The sequence below is a fragment of the Eurytemora carolleeae genome, unplaced genomic scaffold (genome assembly GCF_000591075.1).
Source record: "Eurytemora carolleeae unplaced genomic scaffold, Eaff_2.0 scaffold247, whole genome shotgun sequence".
Lineage (NCBI taxonomy): Eukaryota > Metazoa > Arthropoda > Copepoda > Calanoida > Temoridae > Eurytemora > Eurytemora carolleeae.
Window position 1 is genome coordinate 3,976 of NW_019396307.1, and position 21,871 is coordinate 25,846.

The window sequence follows — 21,871 nt, forward strand, 5'->3', positions numbered from 1 at the left end:
TTATAGTCTAAACAAATTCGAAATTAATAAAAAAAATATTTTTTTCAAATTATTTTTCACGGGCAACGCCGGGCCCTTCAGCTATTTGTGTATAAATCAAATAACAAATATTATAAAATAGTAACTATATACGAATGCGTCGAAAAATAATCGATGACTTTAGGTTGAAATATCTGAATGATTTGTTTGAATTTAAATTGATTATTTTACAAAAAGTAGCGTATATTGCAATTTTCTGAATTTGTATGGACGCTACGTTCTTCAGTTTAAGTCGTTTTTAGCAACTTTCTCCTTATTGACGAAATTTTTCGCGAACACTCCCTTTAACTTCCTAATTACCTAATTAAGGACGAATAAGAATAAGATTAATGTCAAATTACTAAAAGCTCTAAGTACAGCTCTGTGTGCTGTAATCAAATTATAAATGTATAGAAGAAAATTACAAGATAATTCGGGATAATCCTAAGAGAGTAAATATGTCCAAAAAGATAAACCAAACAGATTTAATAAAAGACGCGTAAAAAAATTAATCCTTACATTACTTCTTTCGTCGGTTAATGTTCTAGGTGTCTCGCACTGAGAACAATATTGCGCTTTTCTTTAAAAGTGACTTGGTTCGTTATTAAGTGTTGTTAAGGTTCCACAAAATCTGAGAAGTTTTAAAATTTAAAATTATTTATTCATTGGCTTTTCTTGCACTTTGCCAACTTTTGACCCTGAGGAAAAAGGTATATGAAAACGAACCAAAAACGAAAATTTTTTTATTGGTAAAATTAAACTTGTTATGTGGAGTTAAGCCCGAAAACGTAAGTAAACTGAAATGTGATAAAAAATTCAAAAATATTTTTAAAACATGGAATAAAAAAAATCCGCAAATCCATTTTTTTAAAAAAAAAACGGTCGCAAATATGTGTTTTTTCACCAAAATTCCATAAAAATTCATATAAAATTTAATGAAAAATAATAAAAATCCGCAAAATTCTGAGTGAAAAACTGCAGTTATCAAACTATAACCTTCAACTGTTATGACTTCAAAAATGCGAATAGTTGGCTTACATTTTTGTTATCTCATAAAATTTTGATGAATATTTAGAAAATTTTGGAAAACGATTGAATAAACGTTTTCCCAAACATTTTTCAAAAAAATGGTTTCGCGGATTTTCTTACTGTTCCAAAACTATTTTTAGATTTTTTTCTCGTATTTTATTTTATTTATACCAAAAATCCGAACAAAATAAAATTTTTTACTCCCCATGTATAAAAAAACTAAAAAAATTTAATTTATATTTTCTATAAATGCATTTCTACATTACTATTAACAATAATATTTACAATTAGAAAATAAGATTTAATGTTAACAAGACAATTAACTGTAAAGATGCTGCAGGTAACCAGAGCTGGAAACTAGTGAATAGACGAATTAAGTTTATTACCCTAATTCTTTACCCTCGGGTAGGTTAAGTTATAGAATTGGTAAAAAGTATAAAGCAAACAGTTTTAGAACTGGTCAAGGATTCCAGGAAAGTGGCGAGCCTTTATAGAATTGTATTGAGCAAGAAGAACAAATGTTATGAAAACTTTAACAATTTCAGATTTGTATCTTTAGTTTTTTTATGTTTTAAGAGCTGCTACTTGCCTCCTTGCAAAATCTTACCTAATATATTAGACACAATTTTTTCTTATAAAACATTTTCTTCATTAGGTAAATAAAAATCAGAAAGAAGAGCGTTGCCTCCTTTTCAAGATGAAAAAATCATCGTTCCTTGAGGGAAAAGGATTTTAACTCTTCTGAGCTGATTTTGAATCAGTTCCGTTCATTTGTTCGTTTCCAGCTCAGGTAAAATAAAAAACGTCATAACTATCTAGAAATAAATTTGTCGGAAGCTTGCAGGTAGCTATATGTCTGTTTGTTTTTAGACCGTGTTTTGACTTTATTTTCAACATTTTTCATAATGTTATACGGCGAGCTATTTTCTTTTAAAAATTTAATTCTATATATTTTCCTTTCTTGAACCTGGAAGAAGATATGTGGGAAAAAAGACCCAAAAACAAACGTGTTGTAACGATCATTTTTGGAACGTTTTTCCATTTTTTTAAGGATAAAGATTTAGCTAAGTAAGCTTCTACATAAAAATCAATTAAAAACACTAATTGCAAGGACTAAATGATATTATGCACAGTAAATTCAACATGGAATCTTCCGGTAATTAATCTTTGTTTTTGGGTAACTTGAATGGCAGGAAAATTGTTTTAGCAAAGTATTGAGTTTAGTTTTTATCTTTAACAATAATCTGACAAATATGGTATAATATATAATATATGCAATAATGCATGGTAACTACAAATCAGAATCCAAATCTTTCTTTTTTCAGTGTAAAATGAAGGAAAAAGTATCGACATTGAATCAATTTTTTAGATTCTTTGAATTCTACTAAAATATATTGATATTCGCGTTTTCATTCATTCTATAATTCATCTAAAATCTAAAAACATGTTTTACAGATTTTGGGTAAACATGTACATTGTACAGGGGCGTATATTAGGATTTCCTGGGAGGGGGGGTAAATTTTAATTATTTGCGCACCTAGCTCGACGATTTCTCTTTTAACCCCCCCCCCCCCCCCCCTAGACCATGTACAACCCCATTCATGATGTATATCAAATTATGGGTTTCATTTCAATTTCACAATAATTTCTGGGATTAACAAACTATATCAAATGAAAGGCTTCCTTTCTTAGTTTATATCAAAAAGATTGCATATTATAAATTTAGACTTCTTAAACAGCTTATAAAATAGCAAATCCACCAATATGAAAAATCCGGGATGATCAGCCACCTGTGCCCTGGGAACAAATTAATTGCAGTGTTTTGAAGAATATTCATCATAACGAAGTAAGGATATGTAAGAGGAGTGGATGAAAATGTTTGTTGGCAGGTTCTACATCAAAAACTACCATGCCAATTATTATTCATATTTTCCCCTGATAGTTAAGGACATCACTGGAAAAAAAAACATTTTTATAAAAGCCCCATAGACTACCAATTTGGAGTTAATGTTTCTCATGAAATTTGTCCTAAGTCAAAATCCAATCACCAAGCGTAAATTTAAAACTGAGTGAGTAAGAGCGTTTTTCAAAAGTCTCAATTTATAGTGAACACCTTTATGATATATTCACTAATTACATTGACTACATTTACTCTGTAAAAATTGTTTATATTTTTCCTTGTAATGGTAATCATGTACATGGAGAATGAAGATCAAGTTTCTAAACTGGGATATTTATGTCCCCAAGATTCTAGGGGGAGATTCTAAGGGTAGTAGCAGCTCCGAGTACAGGGATTAGTACTGTTCATGGTTTCAGGTTTAGTGCAGCTCCGAGTACAGGGATTAGTACTACTCATTGTATCAGGTTCAGTGTAGCTCCGAGTACAGGGATTAGTACTGTTCATGGTAACAGGTATAGTGCAGCTCCGAGTACAGGGATCAGTACTGTTCATGGTTTCAGGTTTAGTGCAGCTCCGAGTACAAGAATTAGTACTGTTCATGGTTTCAGGTTTAGTGCAGCTCCGAGTACAGGGATTAGTACTGTTCATGGTTTCAGGTTTAGTGCAGCTCCGAGTACAGGGATTAGTACTACTCATTGTATCAGGTTTAGCGCAGCTCCGAGTATAGGGATTAGTACTGTTCATGGTTTCAGGTTTAGGGCAGCTCTGAGTACAGGGATTAGTACTGTTCATGGTTTCAGGTTTAGTGCAGCTCCGAGTACAGGGATTAGTACTGTTCATAGTTTCAGGTCTAGTGCAGCTTCGAGTAAAGGGATTAGTACTACTCATTGTATCAGGTTCAGTGCAGCTCCGAGTACAAGGATTAGTACTGCTTATGGTTTCAGGTCTAGTGCAGCTCCGAGTACAGGGATTAGTACTGCTCCAGGTGGTATAAGTACTATCAAAGAACTGTGTTTCTGATATAGTAGTTTTATTTTTGTCTACTTCAAGAGAATTCTCTTCAGAAGAGTTTTCAACACTTTCCTTACACTTATATAAATGCGGACCCTGAACTTGCTCGTGTTTAACAAGATGTATTCTTGGGCCCTGGAATGACTTGGTGAAGAGGACATTGTTTTCTTTTTTGTAACCTAAACAAAGATTATTAGATTTTTTATTACAATAAACATGTTTTCGTAAGATTTAGTAATACATTTGAAATCACAATATTCAGATATTCAGGCTTCAATATCTGTTTTCATAATTAAAGGTTTAGATTTTTAATTTTTAGTAACAATGAGGAAGATATTCCCTTTCTTCTATCTTAAAGAGACTATTTCTGGCAATCTCCAGTTTTGGATAGAAAAACGTGAATATCTCTTTCGTTTTTTAGCTCTTACACAATGGTGTTTAGTTCCATTTCAGGCCAATTCTAAGAAACTATCACTCCAATAAGAGAGCACAGAAATACTCAAGAAAAAACCGCATTTGATGCAAATGGTATACACTATATTTGTTTTACAATTTTAATATATATAATATACGGTCTTCCAACCACCAAAATCGCAAATATTTAGCGTTGAGAACTTTCTGAGTATTGTTGAGAACATGGCTGTCTTGAGAAAATAATTAATGATATGAAAATATATAAAAAAAATTTGTAGTCGATTGCTGGCATTTTCTCAATGTCAACTACAGTTGGTTTTAGATGTAAAATGGGAGTCAGATCGACAAAGGAGACTAATGAGTGATAATCAATGAATTTGAACCGCCCAAAACCGGTTTCAATTAAGCGCCGGTTTAAATATTGAAACATTGAAACACATTTTTAAGTGGGACAAACTATATTTGAGCCACGTATTAAATCCTTTAAATTCGGTCTCAGTAATAAGTAATTTTAGGAGAATACCTTGAGATCAAACAGAAGCATAGTTAGAAGTGTAGGGACTAGCTGGGGGAGTAGAATACGACCTAGCTAAAGCAGGAGGAGCTTTACCTAATCCTAGATAATGGTAATGGTAATGGTAATGGTAATGGTAATGGTAATGGTAATGGTAATGGTAATGGTAATGGTAATGGTAATGGTAATGGTAATGGTAATGGTAATGNGATAATGATAATGATAATGATAATGATAATGATAATGATAATGATAATGATAATGATAATGATAATGATAATGATAATGATAATGATAATGATAATGATAATGATAATGATAATGATAATGATAATGATAATGATAATGATAATGATAATGATAATGATAATGATAATGATAATGATAATGATAATGATAATGATAATGATAATGATAATGATAATGATAATGATAATTTTAAACTTTATTGCAGCAGATTACATTGATGAAAACGACAGTATTTATATTGTTAAAATTGAAGGGAAAAAAATGCTTTTCCTTTATTAGAGAACCGAGTCTTTGCCTCGAACTCAAATTGTGATCCCGAGATCTTTTCAATTTGATGAAATATCAAAAGTATACGACATCTGGTTGCAAATTCCTTTCTTCTAATAATTCGTGGTATTTCAGTGTTTGATCTCGAATATTGGATTCGGGTTTGGTTGCGCCTATTTCTCCCACTACGAGGAGTCAGGTATAGGAGCACAGTGGGAGAACGTGTGGGTCAGCCCGCTCCTGGGAGACTCCTTCTCTCTGGCAGGATGCATGGGAATGCTCCTCATAGACTCCGCTCTCTACGGAATACTTACTTGGTAAATTTATACTCACTATTAATCAGGTGATGAAGGGGGGGGGGTGATTTTTAAATATTTCCCTTCTTTAATTAGTTTTTTCTCTTATTTTTTTTTCTATTAACACGCCTTGCCTTCATGGGTTCACCTTGCAGCTATTCTGGATAATTACAAAGCTGCAAAACTTTTATATAAGCTTTAGTTTTGGTTGAATATTTTGTTGGTATTTTCAATTTAAAAAAATGTCTTCTTAATATTTGTCTGAAAGAATTGGGTATTGCCCCAAACTCATATTTTCCAATGGCTATAATATCTTTACAACCCAATGTTTTAGACCTTAGATATTTTAAACTAAGAATTCTGCAAATCAAAAAAAACTAAGTTTGAAATATTAAAGGTTTTCACCTTTAGGAGATTAGATATAAAAATTTAGTTAATGGCAAAGACTTAATTCCTTTAGGTATATAGAAGCAGTGTTTCCTGGTGAGTTTGGGGTTCCTAAACCCTTCTACTTCTTCTTAACACTCTCCTACTGGACAGGGAGGTCTAGAAGGATTCTACAGGTAAAAGGATAATGCCCAATGTCGTCTTTATTTAAAAAAAAAGATTTTAGCAAAATATTTTGCGTTTACAATGTACAAATAGTTGTTTGATATAATAATATATGTTTAGAATAACAGTGAACCGGATATATGTTTAATATGGTTTGAACCGGATATATGTTTAGCATAACAAAGAGCCGGATATATGTTTAGTATGATAGTGAACCGGATATCCGGATGGGAGAGAGACCGAAGCATACGGAATCTGAACCAACACATCTCAAACTAGGTATGATTTCGTATTACAACCCATCAGTAAAAAGATGGAACTCTTAAAGGGACTGTAAGCGTTATTTCAAGCGACCCTCCATGCAAAGATGACAATGCCCTATTCACAACGGTACCATTGAAACCTTAATCTGATTAAAAATGTGGAAGATATTGTTGTTTTTCTGTTTTTTATTTCTCATAATTTTACCATTGTTTTTCTGTCCTTTCAGCAAAAACGGCAAATAAACAGTTTATAGAAAAAAACCATAATTCATACTGATCAGACAAACATCTTAACTTGGCACCGTTGTAAATCGGGTATCGCCATCTTTGCATGGAGGGTCACTTGAAATTACGCTTACAGTCCCTTTAAATAAAGCTAATTATTAAAGTAGTCCGTGCATCGATTAAAAATTTAATAACTGTTCAAACTTTATAAATATTAAAGAACAACTATTTTTTAATTATCATTTTTAGGTGTCTCGATCAAGCATCTTCACAAGGAAAATCCTCATTATTTATTAAAAATGAAAATTTTTTAAGGGACGAGATAAATTTCTGTATTTTTTATCAAATAACGTCAAGACTACCAAACTTATCAGACCTAAAGGATCTGTGTTTTTGCCACAAACTCAAATTTTCTAATCCTGATATCTTTGCAACCTATGGTGTAAACCTTGGATATTTGAAGTTTATAATTTTTAATCTAACAGAACTCATAGATTGAACAACATTGGGTTGCAAAAATAAAGGAATTTTGAAGAAAATTTGAGTTTGAGGCAAAATTTCAATTTCTTTCGTGCAGTAATTTAAGCAAAGGTTAAAGCCGGTTGAAATAAGAAATTGCTTCCGAAAATTAAGATTTTTCTAAAAGACTTCCCTGGAAAATTAAAACAGGAAAATCCGTAAAAAAAAGAAAGAATAGAAAGTGCTTGCTTATAGTTCTGCCAGAAAAATTGACTGCAAAGTCTAGTAATTTTAGTTTTAAAAGATGAGTTTACATTTTCTGGAACCTTGCTTTTGAGTGTCACGTATGTCTTTTTATAGGGACTATAAGCATAATTTCAAGTTACCCTCCATACAAAGATGGCAACTCCCGATTCAAAACAGTACCATTAAAAGCTTTGTCTGTCCAAGTAAGAATTATATATATCCATGTTTATAATTTTAAAATCTGTTTATTTTCAATTGTGAGTTGTGCGCATTTCTTTTCCAGGTTTCAAGGGCATTGTGAATCTGGCATTTCCAACTTGAAATTACGCTTACAGTCCCTTTAAGTTGCATCTACGACAACAAAGATGAGTTTAATGAGTTTAAACATATTGTGTTCATGTTCTGAATGTTGTACATGAGGGTTTTGTGTACTGCAGGTGTACAACAACGGTAAGATAGCTGTCGAGGATTTAAACCTGAATTTCTACGAGGGGCAAATAACCAGTTTTCTAGGACACAATGGAGCAGGGAAAACTACAACTATGTGAGTATTTATTAATATTCTTCAATGCATAGCAATTGTACGCAATAATCTATTTACAATTTTTATTTATACAACAAGATATTGATTGTTTTTTTTTAAATATTTGTTTAATTTTTTATACTTTTTGTGTAGAACAATTTGTGTTATGTATTTAGCAAGTGTTTTTAAGTTATACAAAATACAGTTTTTGTTTGATTTCAGATTAAATTTCTATTTATTTATATATTTAGTACTACTATGTCAATTTATGTAACCACATTGATAAAAAAAGTTTTAAACTCTTAAGCAAAAAATCGCTGAGAGTTTTGCCAATTACTTCATAAAAACTTAATCTAATAATTCAAGTGCTAAAACGTGCATGTCTAGGGTTACAAAAAGAGTATAATAGAGCTAGAGTAAGATAAAATCAAAGTCCAACCGTCAAAAAGGGTCAAATAATCGGGACCGGGCCCAAATTTAAAATAATCGGGGCCGGGCTCAAATTTCAAAGAAAAAATGACGACTTGAAAAGCTAGCTTAGTAAATAACGTATATATATTATATATAAACTGTTGTACTTATATAAATCTTTAACCGGATACATTTAGTACCAACAATATATTCTATATCTAAATATATGTTTAATACCATACTATCTATCTATCTATCTATCTATCTATCTATCTATCTATCTATCTATATATTTATCTATCTATCTATCTATCTATCTATCTATCTATCTATCTATCTATCTATCTATCTATCTATCTATCTATCTATCTATCTATCTATATATCTATCTATCTATCTATCTATATATCTATATATTTTTTTCTATTTATGCATTTATCTATATATCTATTTATCTATGTATATCTATAAATCTATTAAATATATCCATCTATTTTTTATCTATCTATTTATCTATCTAGATCTATCCTGACTGGTCTATTCCCTCCCTCTGCTGGAACAGCTCTGATCAACGGATTAGGAAATTATTCCAAAAAAATCAAATTTACAAAATGTTATTTGAATAAAGTTAGGGACAAATTAATCGAATTAAAACTAAAATCACAATGATGAAAACAAGTAAATTTTACCTAAAAAAGTGTTGGTTATAGATATTAGATTATTTTTTAATATAGAAGGTGTCTAATATTGATTTTAAAGTAAAGGGATTGTAGTTGGGATTTTACAGAGATTTGGATGATATTATTGAAATATTGAATAACTTGTTATCAGATATAACTAAAGATATGGATGATATTATTAAATATGGAATAACTTGCTATCAGATATAACTAAAGATATGGATGATATAATTAAATATTGAATAGCTTGTTATCAGATATAACTAAAGATATGGATGATATTATTAAATATTGAATAACTTGTTATCAGATATAACTAAAGATATGGATGATATTATTAAATATTGAATAACTTGTTATCAGATATAACTAAAGATATGGATGATATTATTAAATATTGAATAACTTGTTATCAGATATAACTAGAGATATGGATGATATAATTAGATATTGAATAACTTGTTATCAGATATAACTAGATATATGGATATGATATAAGTAGATATTGAATAACTTGTCAGATATAACTAGAGATATGGATGATATAATTAGATATTGAATAACTTGTTATCAGATATAACTAAAGATATGGATGATATTATTAAATATGGAATAACTTGCTATCAGATATAACTAAAGATATGGATGATATAATTAAATATTGAATAGCTTGTTATCAGATATAACTAAAGATATGGATGATATTATTAAATATTGAATAACTTGTTATCAGATATAACTAAAGATATGGATGATATAATTAAATATTGAATAACTTGTTATCAGATATAACTAGAGATATGGATGATATTATTAAATATTGAATAACTTGTTATCAGATATAACTAAAGTTATAGATGATATTATTGAATAACTTGTTATCAGATTTAACTAAAGATATGGATAATATTATTAAATATTGAATAGCTTGTTATCAGATATAACTAAAAATATGGTTGATATTATTAAATATTGAATAACTTGTTATCAGATATAACTAAAGATATGGATGATATTATTATTAAATATTGAATAACTTGTTATCAGATATAACTAAAGATATGGATGATATTATTAAATATTGAATAACTTGTTATCAGATATAACTAAAGATATGGATGATATTATTGAATAACTTGTTATCAGATATAACTAAAGATATGGATGAAATCAGAAACTCAATGGGAACATGTCCACAGCACAATGTTCTTTTCCAACAGTAAGTTTAAACTTTTCTTAAAAAGAGTGTTAAAGGGAGTGACCGGCTATGTAAGGTAGTTGAACTGAGGACGCAGCGTTGTGGAAAACTTCTTTAGGATTCATTTGAGACATATTTCACTTTTTAAAAGTCTGTAAATCCTGAGTTTGAGCGCAAATTCGACGTTCAAAACTCCTGATTTGGGGGTGGATACGTTTTCAGAATTAGTTTTTTTAAGATTATTAATTAACAACGACATAAAATGTAAAAATATTCTACAATAAACTACAGACGTCATTTTTAGGAACATTTTGAGAAAATAAAAATTAATCTTATCATCGAAAATAAGTAATCTTATTCAATTATTAGTTTCTATTATCTCATTATTCTAGTTTCTCGTTATTCACAAAGATGGTCGCAGATTTTCTATAATTATTATTGAAAAGACGACATTTAAAGAATTTGAAGAAATCTGTGAATAAATTCAAAGAAAATTAGAAATTCAATATAATAATGAAAACGAAGTAATCGATTTTAGCATTGATTTATTGACAAATTTCTTTTGTGAAATATGTTCCTAGCCATCTAATTAGATTACTGTATAATTTTTACTTTATTTTTCGTTGTCGTTATTTAATAATTAAAAAAAAACTAATTCTGAAAGCGTATCCACCCCCAAATCAGGAGTTTTGAACGTCGAATTTGCGCTCAAACTCAGGATTTACAGATCTTTAAAAAGTGAAATATGTCTCAAATGAATCCTAAAGAAGTTTTCGACAACACTGCATACTCAGTTCAATTACCTTACATAGCCGGTCACTCCCATTAAATAAATAAAAGAAAAGGGAGTAATGGCCGGGTTTAATCTTTGATTCTAGTTCAAATTCATTCAGGCCTGAAATCCAAATATCTACACTACAATATCACATAATGATTTAAGAAAAAGACAACAAGGTAATTGAGTCTTTGTCACAAATTCAAATTTTCGAATCCCTTTATCTTTCCAACTGATCGGTTTCAAACCTTTGACGTTTCAAACTTAGATTATTTGTTCCAACAGAATTCATAGTTTGAAATATCTGAGGTCTCCGACATCGATTTGCAAAGATATAGGGATTAGAAAATCAGAGTTTGTGGCAAATACTCAATTCCTTTATGTAAACAGAAAAAGCGGACATTGATACATCGAATACCTTGATAGATTGATTTATTAACAGACAAATTATGTTTTCAAATACTAAAATATGGAGCTTTTAAAAGAATTTCATTATAATTTTAGATTACAGTTTGATCTTGGATTTAAGCGAATTGCTGATTTTTTCCCCTTTTTTAATGAACGCCTTGTCTGTCTTGGAAAATATCAATTGTAACGATTTTTCTTCATAATCCTTTATTCTATTCTATCCTTTCCATTCCATTCTTTACATTCCATACTTTGTATCCTGATATTCTGAATGTGTAATCCGTAGTATATATTAATTACATGGCAGAGGTGCCAAGTTTTCAAGTAAATATACATATACTCAGATGTAAGTCAAATATACGGAGGGGGGTGAGGGGAGGGATGATATTATTGAATAACTTGTTATCAGATATAACTAAAGATATGGATGATATTATTGAATAACTTGTTATCAGATATAACTAAAGATATGGATGAAATCAGAACAAATTCGACTTGTACTTATTTGCCTGTATAACATTTTGCTACTTAACATTTTTCCTGTGCAAAAATGGTGTTTTTTTTGCCTAACCTAGCATTTTGATGATGTAACTGTTGTTTTTGCCTAATTCTAGCTGCGGCGCTCGGCCCCTAAATTGTCTTAACCTAATCAAACCAGAAAGAAGGTGAGAGACAGGGCATTATTCAACATTAAAGAGGCTGCAGCGCTAGGCCCCCTAGCCCAACCTAGCCGCAGCGCTCTACCCAGAAATTGTCTTAACCTAACCTAACCCAACATTAAAATTAGAAAATTCTACATTTGAAACGCTCTGCCTTTTCAAGAGAATTAATATGGCTGAATTTGCAGAATTTTCAAATCAGTTTCTCGGGTTTTTATGTTTGTGAGTGTTTCAAGAAATTCATGGTTTAAGCGAAAAATAAACTCAAATGTTATACTGGCTAATTGTTATACAGGCAAACTGTTATTCAGGCAAACTGTTATTCAGGCAAATTGTTATAGAGGCATGTTGTTATACAGGCGAATGTGTACTAGGCAAATTAGTACGAGGCGAATGAGTTCTAGGCGTATGAGTTCTAGGCGAATGAGTATTGAGTACTAGGCGAAAGTGTACTAGGCAAAATATTACTGATCCCATGATATTGTGTAAACTTGCAGTACATTGTACATTATTAATTATCTATGTTTGTAAACTCTTACGTAAAAACCATTATTCATTTGAACTGTGTAAAGCAATCCAAAATACATCCAAAATATAAATATAAGATAAGTCTTTAAAAAGTATATATAAATAAGTATCAAAAAAGACACTCCTCAAATACAGTTAGTTAGAATCAGAACTCCACTTTGATTACAGTGTATAGTAATTGTAACCCCGTTGAAATATTCGGGTTGAGATCATACCTCGATATATAGTAGAGATCGATAACGGCTTGATAGATGGCCAATGTGTCCCTGTGTGGCAATTAGAGCCTCCTGGGTAATAGCTACGCCATTGTCCCTGTGTGGCATTTAGAGCACTGTAGTAGTAGCTGGATTTTGATTGCCACAGTTTCAGACACATACAAGTGCTGAGCCCTCCTCCCTCCCTCCCTTCCTCCCCTCCCTGGAAAAATTACTGTATACGTTCCTGCATCTATTATTTATTTATCCATTCTATATATCCACCTATCTACCGATATAATTGTTTCTTTCGATATATCAATCTGTAGATTATTATCTTTGTTTTAAAACCATCAGTTAGTAATATAGTGCAGTAGAGGGTGGGAAGGGGGTAATTTGTTCCAGGAGGGAGAAGGGAGGGGATATTTGTTCCAGGATGGAGGGAGGCATATTTGTTCCAGCAGGGAGAAGGGAGGGGATATTTGTTTCAAGAGGGAGGGGAGGGGGCCGACGGTGGGGGGAGTCTATCTATCATAGAAAACTATGCTTAAGGGCGGGAAATCTATTATATTTTTGTAATTAATCATCCATCCTGAGAATTATCTATATTTCTAATTTCATCTATCCAACCTTCCATCTCTCTATCCAACCTTCCATCTCTCTATCCATCCTTCCATCTCTCTATCCATCCTTCCATCTCGCTATCCTTCCATCTCTCTATCCATCCTTCATCTCTCTATCCATCCTTCCATCTCTCTATCCATCCTTCCTTCTCTCTATCTATCCTTCCATCTCTCTTTCCATCCTTCCATCTCTCTATCCATCCTTCCATCTCTCTATCCATCCATCTATTCTGTTGTCACTTTCTAATTAACACGTCAGGATTGGCACTTCGTTCAAGTTTTAATTTCGAGTTTTGAAGGTTCTGACAGTTAGTTAGTTAGTTAGCTTTGGTTTAATTTGGTCATTTTAAAGTTTTGATGGTTATTATTAACCACTAATTTAGTTGAAAAAAAAACAACTTGGATTTCGGAGGTTTAAAAAAGATATTTTTTCTTTGCCATTTCTTCATTAAGTTCTCATGATACTGATTAAACCAAGGATTAAATACAAGAAAACTCCATATTTTTATTTTTAAAAGTTTATAGAGTTCTCCCAGCAACTGCAGTAAACAAACGTAATCAACTTATGTTTAAATTAAATGTTTTCAGGTTTGGACTATTTAAAAGCATTTGATAAAATGAAAAAAAAATATGGAAAATCTTCGTAACACAGAATTTGATTTAATCCTTTTTTAATCATTCCCATATCCACCAAAAATGTCTCTTTTGCAGCTCAACCGGGCAATACTCTTTTTTAATGAACAAAGGAATTGAGTCTTTGCCACAAACTCTGATTTTCTAATCCCTATCGCAACCTGATTTCTTAGACCTTAGCAACTTTTTATTCCGTTTTATCATGAATTAGAGGATTCTCCTTAATTTTATGTGAATATTTCCTTATTTTTTCGTGAACGCTCCCTTAATTAGGCGATGTCTTTTATAATTTCATGATAAATCACTATGAACTGGATTGACGGAGAAGGTTAAGTTTAAGTGGCATTACTGATCCAACTTTGCGACCTCTTAGCTCTAATAGTTTTGATTTCTTAGTATGAGAAAACCAAATATATCTGATCACATTTCAGAAACTGAAAACAAATTTCTTCTTCTCAATAGGCCTTTCATTATATCATTGAAAACAATTTACTTTAGATTATCGTGAACTGATCGTTAGATTACCGTGAGCTGATCGTTAGATTACCGTGAGTTAATCGTTAGATTACCGTGAGCTGATCGTTAGATTGCCGTGAGCTGATTGTTAATATTATTTTAGGCTGACCGTTGAAGAACATTTATGGTTCTTTGCTAGAATTAAAAACCAACCCAAGGTTAGCAATCAGAAATATTTAATCTAAGATTTTAAAAATCTAAATTTTTTTATTTATTTAGGAGGGTTTAAACGACCAGATAACACAGATGATCAACGATTTGGGGATTCCTCATAAACGGTAGGATTCAAGGATTATACAGATTTTTTAACTGCATTTTTAAAATTTTCTTTTTTACATTGCATATACTGTAAAATAGGCTTTCCTACTTACAAAGTAGGAATTTAGGTTTGCGATGTGTGTCTATCTATTGATCTATCTATAGTCTAGACACGTTACGAATACAGATTTATCCATTTAGCCAGGCAGGCTGTGAGTAAAGATCGCAAGCACCACTGACCCTTCAGTAAAAGTAAATTCAACCTAAAGTCTGACCGCGTCAACCTTGTTGTACCGGCTAGTCCTATTGAGTGACTGCTTTATTTACCCAATGAGAAAGCAATACAGTACAAACTGGGACCGGAAAAGTTGACCCAGCTCTGAAATTCAAATGTACTATGGCTGCCCGTGATCTATCTGGTGGAATGCAGATAAAGCTAAGTATAGCCTGCTATGAGTATATTTCTCTCTATCTAGGCATGCCCTGAGTAAGGATCTATCTGGTAGAATGCAGAGGAAGCTAAGTATAGCCTGCTAAATATATCTATCTATCTAGGCATGCTCTGAGTAAAGATCTATCTGGTGGAATGCAGAGGAAGCGAAGTATAGCCTGCTATGAGTATATATCTATCTATCTAGGCATGCTCTGAGTAAAGATCTATCTGGTGGAATGCAGAGGAAGCTAAGTATAGCCTGCGCTTTTGTTGGAGGATCTAAGTAAGTTCAACCACTGCTAAAAAATAATTTTAAAAGATTTAAGTTTTGACGCAAAAATAATGTACAAAATTTTAATTTTTCCTAAAGAAATTGAGTCTTTGCCACAAACTATAATATTCTGAAGATACAAAGTGTAAAATATCAACGTTTTACACCGTCAGGTTGCAAAGATATAGAGATTGGAAAATTTGATTTAGTGGCAAAGACTCAATTTCTTTAGCCTTAACAAGTTTAGGCCATTACATAAAACAAATATACCGACTAGGTTTGTTGGGAAATTGGCACTTTGGACGTTGCCCAAGGGAAAATGCCTTATGAAAAATTCCGTAAAAACACCGTAAAATTTATGTATCAGAGCTAAATTTTTAATCGAAATATCATTATTATTATTATTATTATTATTATTAAAGGGTTGTTGTACTTGATGAGCCTACAGCTGGAGTGGATCCATACTCTAGGAGAGCAATCTGGGACCTCCTCATCAAATACAAGGTTCAAGTTTTTGGTTTCTTTCTTGTTTTCTTGTACCTCTCCTATTGTTCTTGTTCTTGTACCTCTCCTATTGTTCTTTTTCTTGTTCTTGTACCTCTCCTATTGTTCTTGTTCTTGTTCTTGTACCTCTCCTACTCTCCTATTGTTCTTATTCTTGTTTTCTTGTACCTCTCCGATTGTCCTTGTTCTTGTACCTCTACTATTGTTCTTGTTCTTGTTCTTGTACCTCTCCTATTGTTCTTGTTCTTGTTCTTGTACCTCTCCTATTGTTCTTGTTCTTGTTCTTAAACCTCTTCTATTATTCTTGTTCTTATTCTTGTCCAAATGCTAAAATTTACTTTATTTAGGGGAATAGAACTATTATCCTTACAACACATTTCATGGATGAGGCCGATCTTCTGGGTGACAGGTAGAACGATCATCAATCATAGATCAACAATTTCAGAAAACTTGGACGAACCATTCAACCAGCCCTCCTTCTATCAAACCATCCAACCAGCTATCCTTCTATCAAACCATCCAACCAACCAACTGTACTTCTATTAAATCATCCAACCAACCCCATTTTCCTACTATCAATCCATTCAACCAACCAGCTATCCTTCTTTCAAACCATCCAACCAACCAACTATCCTTCTATCAAACCATCCAACCAACCAACTATCATTCTATCTAACCATTCAACCAGCAAACTATCCTACTATCAAACCATCTAACTATCAAACCATTCAAACAACCAACTATCATTCTATCAAACCATCTAACCAACTATCTCTCCTACTTTCCAACCATCCAACCAACCAACTATCCTCCTAATAAACGATCCAACCAATCACCTTTAATACCATCAAACCATCCAACCAAACAACATTAATACCATTAAACCATCCAACCAACCTACTTTAACACTATTAAACCATCCAACCAACCAACTATCCTATTATTAAACCATCCAACCAACCAACTTTAATTCTATCAAACCATCCAACCAACCAACTATCCTACTATAAAAACATCCAACCAACCAATTTTATTACTATCAAACCATCTAAACAACCAACTTTGATAGAATCAAACTTTCCAACCAAATATCTTCCTATCAAACCATCTAACGAACCAACTATCCTACTTTCCAACCATCCAACCAACCAACTATCCTTCTATCAAACCATCCAACCAACCAACTTTAATACTATCAAACCATCCAGCCAACCAACAATCCTTCTTTCCAACCATCCGTTCATATTCCAACCATCCTATAAACCATCCATTCAACCAACCAAGCCTACTAATGTTTAGGATTGCAATAATAAACTGCGGAAAGCTTGTCTGTTCTGGTTCATCCCTGTTCTTAAAATCCCTTTATGGTGTAGGGTATTATCTTACCCTGGTTAAAGCGGGGGCTACGGTAAGTCAATCTTTCTATCTTTTGTATATTTTTGGAATTTTTTTTTTAAAAATTAACTTTTTTTAATATTTCTCATTTCTTCTAACTTCTTCTAAACAGAGCTAAAGTTTCTTAGTGGTTAGTTTCCTTTGAGAGGATTTTCCACTCATATTTTACATTTTTCTATCAAAACGATATTTAATACGCATATTGATTACATATTGAATTATTAACATTGAATAGAGTAAATATAATAATAATATTTCCTCAGTCAACCTTTCTTTACAAATATTCCTTGGATATTTTAAAATATTAGACTTTCAGTTTGGTGTATTCGTGCATCATTAAAGATAGTAATAGATTTTAAACTTGTTTATCATTCCCCTAGCTCCTCCTTTTTTGTTAAGAGAGGGGGGGGGGGGGCGGAGGGCAGAAATTTACGAAAAAAACAACTAATTTTTCATTCTTTTTAGAAAGGTTATATTTTAGCAGCAAAAATTTGACACGGTTTTTGATGGTTTAACATTATTTTTATGCCCAATCCCTTCTGTTTAGTTGAACAATCACTTTAACCCCCAAACCCTTCTGTTTTGTGGAACTATCCTTTCAACCCCCTACTCTTCTGTTCTGTTAAACAATCACTTTAACCCCAAAACCCTTCTGTTTTGTTGAACAATCACTTTAACCCCAAAACCCTTCTGTTTTGTTGAACAATCTCATTAACTTTCAAACCCTTCTGTTTTGTTTAATAATCTCATTAACCTCCAAACCCTTCTGTTTTGTTGAACATTCTCATTAACGTCCAAACCCTCCTGTTTTGTTGAACAATCTCATTAACCTCCAAACCCTTCTGTTTTGTTTAATAATCTCTAATATTTAGGAGAATACAGGGAAAGATCAGTTTATAGATATTATGAAAGTGCGAACTGCAGGCTCTAGTGCAAACACAAGCAGGTTAATATTAACATTTAAATTTTTTTATTTTATTATTTTCTTTTTAACTTTTTTAGTTGCCGTCATTTAATCAGGAACGTTGTTACTTGTTATGCTGAACGATAAAAATAGAATTTTTTTCAATTTTGAATTTGATATTTATCGTACGCTATTAGAGTCTAGAAATTGTAACCCCTAAATAAATGTATGTATGATATAATATTTTGATTTTTTTTCTTCTGAAATCAGATATAAATCAATTATTTATAGATAAAATTAGCGGCGCAGTTAAGGATTTCATTGGATTCAACTGTCAAAGTATAAAATGTAGTGTTATCTCTTTTTTGAAATGTAATATTGTATAATAGAATTGATCTACGAATTGTAACCCTCGACCATATCTGGAAATAGATAATTAGGATGAATTTGGTTCTAACATTGTTATTCTCTTGGCAAAGTTCTATGCTCCATGTCTAATCTAGAAATATAAATCTGTATATAAGATCTCCATCCAGTCTACTTACCCTCCTAATCACACCGTCTCAAGTACCCCCTCCTTTTCAATTACCATAAACATCCAACCCACATTCGTATTAATCGCTTCCCTACCATTCATGTAACCATCCCGCCCCCATTCGTATTAATCGCTTCCCTACCATTCAATTATTATTGAGTAAGGTTAATCAGATAATCAAGATAATCTAATCTATTACGAGAATAATTAATATATACAAGTACAATAGGAGAGATCACGAAATTAACTTTAATTTTGCAACTTGCAAGGTATCTATATATTTGATGCCTTACTTCTAAAATAGATTTTTTGTTTAAACTACTGTTTACACAATATTCTTTTAAACAAATTTTATGTATTTTTTCTTTTTTTATGAATTGATTTAAAGAAATAGAAAAAATAAAACTTCTAAAGAGTTTACTCTTTCCTTTCATCCTTTTGTTAAAAAGAAACGAACTACATTTTTCTTGGACAGTTTTATACTGCAGTGAGTCCAAAGGAGGGGGGGGGGGTACTTTACATAACATCAGAGAGGCCGAATTTAAAGAATTTAAACCGCGTTGATCACTTAAATCTCGAAACACTTAATAGTAATACAATCTCAAGTGGAACCAAAACCATGTTTGAACCGCGTCTCATATTTGAGCCGCGGCTCAAAGTCTTTGAAATCGGCCTCAGGCTTGTTACTTATGAAGCCACAGAATTTAAATAAAGCCTTTAAACTAATCTTATTCCAAACTTCTTCACCTCTAGTTTTGTTATAAAAATATTTATTATTTATCATTTAAAGTGTTTTAATAATTTTTTTTTACTGCAAGATATATTTGATATTCTTTAAGTATAGATGGTAAATGAGTTAATCTATTTATTAATGGATGAATAAAAAAATTAATGAAAGAAAGGATGAATACATAAAAGGATGGATGGAAAGATGGAAGGATAGGTGAATAAATACATGAATGAATAAATGAATGAATGCATAGGGATGATGATGATGGTATAGAGGATATAGATGATGATGAAGGAATATCTGATGTATCAACTAAGGACACAATTATCAATCCCTCCAGTGGAAACTCAAAGTAAGACTGTGAAGACACTTTTAAGGGCATTTTTTTAAATTTTGCAACCCCAAATATTTGACACCCTTTATCCTCAGATATCTCTGATATTATCCTGAGACCGTTGATATTTCAAATTACTCTTTATTCAAAGGTTTGTGAATACGGCATGTTCCATTAAATGAAAACCTCTCAAAAATACACTTACATTCCTGCAAGAGCTTAAACCATCCATACACTCATTACATATATTTAAATAATAATACTTATTTACATAGGTATCCCACCTACCCTCTCACCAAGTTTATACAACGGTTTGTACCGAATGCCGCGCTAGTTGAGGAAATAGGACAAGAAATCGTCTTCGTTCTGCCAGGTAAATAATCTTGCTTTAAGATCTTGCTTTATTAACTCATTTACAAAACAAAACGTTATCTTTTTTTATATCCTATTATAAACACAAATATTGCTCTTAAATATTATCAAAAATATTTTTATTAAAATCATCATTTTATTCTTTACATAAATTTGTATGCATTGTTTTTGTTAATTTTATTGCAATGACTATATTTTGCTCAGTTGAAGAGACTAAAGAGATAAGTATGAAACAGTTTGAACTTCTGTTTAACGAACTGGATTTATTTATGAACAAAATGAACATCTCTTCATATGGACTCTCCGACACAACCCTAGAAGAGGTTAGTTGGAAGAAAGAAATTATTTAAAGGAACTGTAACGAAAACAATGAAAGCCCGTATAGGATGAAGCCTGAGATTCTCAGGAGTAGAACGATACATATAAGACATCTCTCTGATGTTCCTGTCTCGAGAAATTGATATAAAACTGTAACAGATTTATATGAAAATTCATTTGTATAAAAGTTTAGATATTTCTAAAAGTAGCAAGTAATAATAATATTATGTTTAGATATTTCTAAAAGTAGCAAGTAATGAGAATATTATGTTTCTATATTTCTAAAAGTAGCAAGTAATGATAATATTAAGTTTAGATATTTCTAAAAGTAGCAAGTAATGATAATATCATGTTTATATATTTCTAAAAGTAGCATGTAATAATAATATTATGTTTAGATATTTCTAAAAGTAGCAAGTAATGATAATATTATGTTTAGATATTTCTAAAAGCAAGTAATGATAATATTATGTTTATATATTTCTAAAAGTAGCATGTAATAATAATATTATGTTTAGATATTTCTAAAAGTAGCAAGTAATGAGAATATTATGTTTATATATTTCTAAAAGTAGCAAGTAATGAGAATATTATGTTTAGATATTTCTAAAAGTAGCAAGTAATAATAATATTATGTTTAGATATTTCTAAAAGTAGCAAGTAATGAGAATGATGGAGAAATAGTTCGAGGAAATACTTCTGCAATCGCAAATAAACTTAGAAGAAGGTGATTATCATATCATTATTATATAAATTTCATTTCAAAATTTCGTTAAAAATTTAATTTAAAATATTAAATGCGAAATAAGGATCGAATTTAATGCACAAAATCATTTTTAACATTATATATTTGATCATTATAATGTAAAAATTTTATATTTTAAATTTTGATATTTTTGATCTGGTAAAATTCAAAGATTGAAATATCAAAGGTTCACACCATCAGCTTGCAATGAAATAAGGTTAAAGACGGGGATTAATCAGTGTTTGTGATTTTTATTTTTTATCTGAATTTGTTTCTTGCTGTAGGTCTCTACTGAGCTCCAGTGTGGTAAAGAACATAGGAACTGCATTTACCCCTGAAAAAGTCGAATCAGGTCAATTAATGTTTTTATCATCTCAAGGTAGCCAACTTCTTAAAATATCAATATTTTTAAATCACAAAGAAAAACATTTTATTTTGTTATCTTCAGTTTGCTCCAAATGCATTTTTTATCTGAAGGAAA

The 21,871-nt window shown here is 31.3% G+C and overlaps 1 protein-coding gene and 1 long non-coding RNA gene across 2 annotated transcripts in view; one reads left to right on the plus strand and one right to left on the minus strand.

The window, feature by feature from the left end:
* Positions 1 to 3,353: 3,353 nt before the first annotated feature.
* LOC111700632 (uncharacterized) lies at positions 3,354 to 5,014 on the minus strand. The gene is made up of 2 exons (XR_002765020.1): positions 4,896 to 5,014; positions 3,354 to 4,137 (listed from the first exon to the last, which is right to left on the minus strand). It is a non-coding gene; the product is annotated as an uncharacterized LOC111700632 (long non-coding RNA).
* Positions 5,015 to 5,079: 65 nt separating this feature from the next.
* LOC111700646 (ATP-binding cassette sub-family A member 2) overlaps positions 5,080 to 21,871 on the plus strand; it is a 44,812-nt gene continuing 28,020 nt past the window's right edge. Inside the window, exons 1-20 of the mRNA XM_023471626.1 lie at positions 5,080 to 5,088; positions 5,538 to 5,719; positions 6,159 to 6,261; positions 6,454 to 6,529; positions 6,988 to 7,013; positions 7,881 to 7,987; positions 8,899 to 8,957; positions 10,204 to 10,276; positions 14,695 to 14,749; positions 14,811 to 14,869; positions 15,488 to 15,565; positions 15,976 to 16,057; positions 16,405 to 16,466; positions 17,357 to 17,465; positions 18,325 to 18,398; positions 19,875 to 19,973; positions 20,231 to 20,328; positions 20,532 to 20,650; positions 21,287 to 21,372; positions 21,675 to 21,742. Of these exons, the coding sequence (XP_023327394.1) occupies positions 5,080 to 5,088; positions 5,538 to 5,719; positions 6,159 to 6,261; positions 6,454 to 6,529; positions 6,988 to 7,013; positions 7,881 to 7,987; positions 8,899 to 8,957; positions 10,204 to 10,276; positions 14,695 to 14,749; positions 14,811 to 14,869; positions 15,488 to 15,565; positions 15,976 to 16,057; positions 16,405 to 16,466; positions 17,357 to 17,465; positions 18,325 to 18,398; positions 19,875 to 19,973; positions 20,231 to 20,328; positions 20,532 to 20,650; positions 21,287 to 21,372; positions 21,675 to 21,742 (1,624 nt within the window). The remainder of the gene's footprint in view (positions 5,089 to 5,537; positions 5,720 to 6,158; positions 6,262 to 6,453; positions 6,530 to 6,987; positions 7,014 to 7,880; positions 7,988 to 8,898; positions 8,958 to 10,203; positions 10,277 to 14,694; positions 14,750 to 14,810; positions 14,870 to 15,487; positions 15,566 to 15,975; positions 16,058 to 16,404; positions 16,467 to 17,356; positions 17,466 to 18,324; positions 18,399 to 19,874; positions 19,974 to 20,230; positions 20,329 to 20,531; positions 20,651 to 21,286; positions 21,373 to 21,674; positions 21,743 to 21,871) is intronic.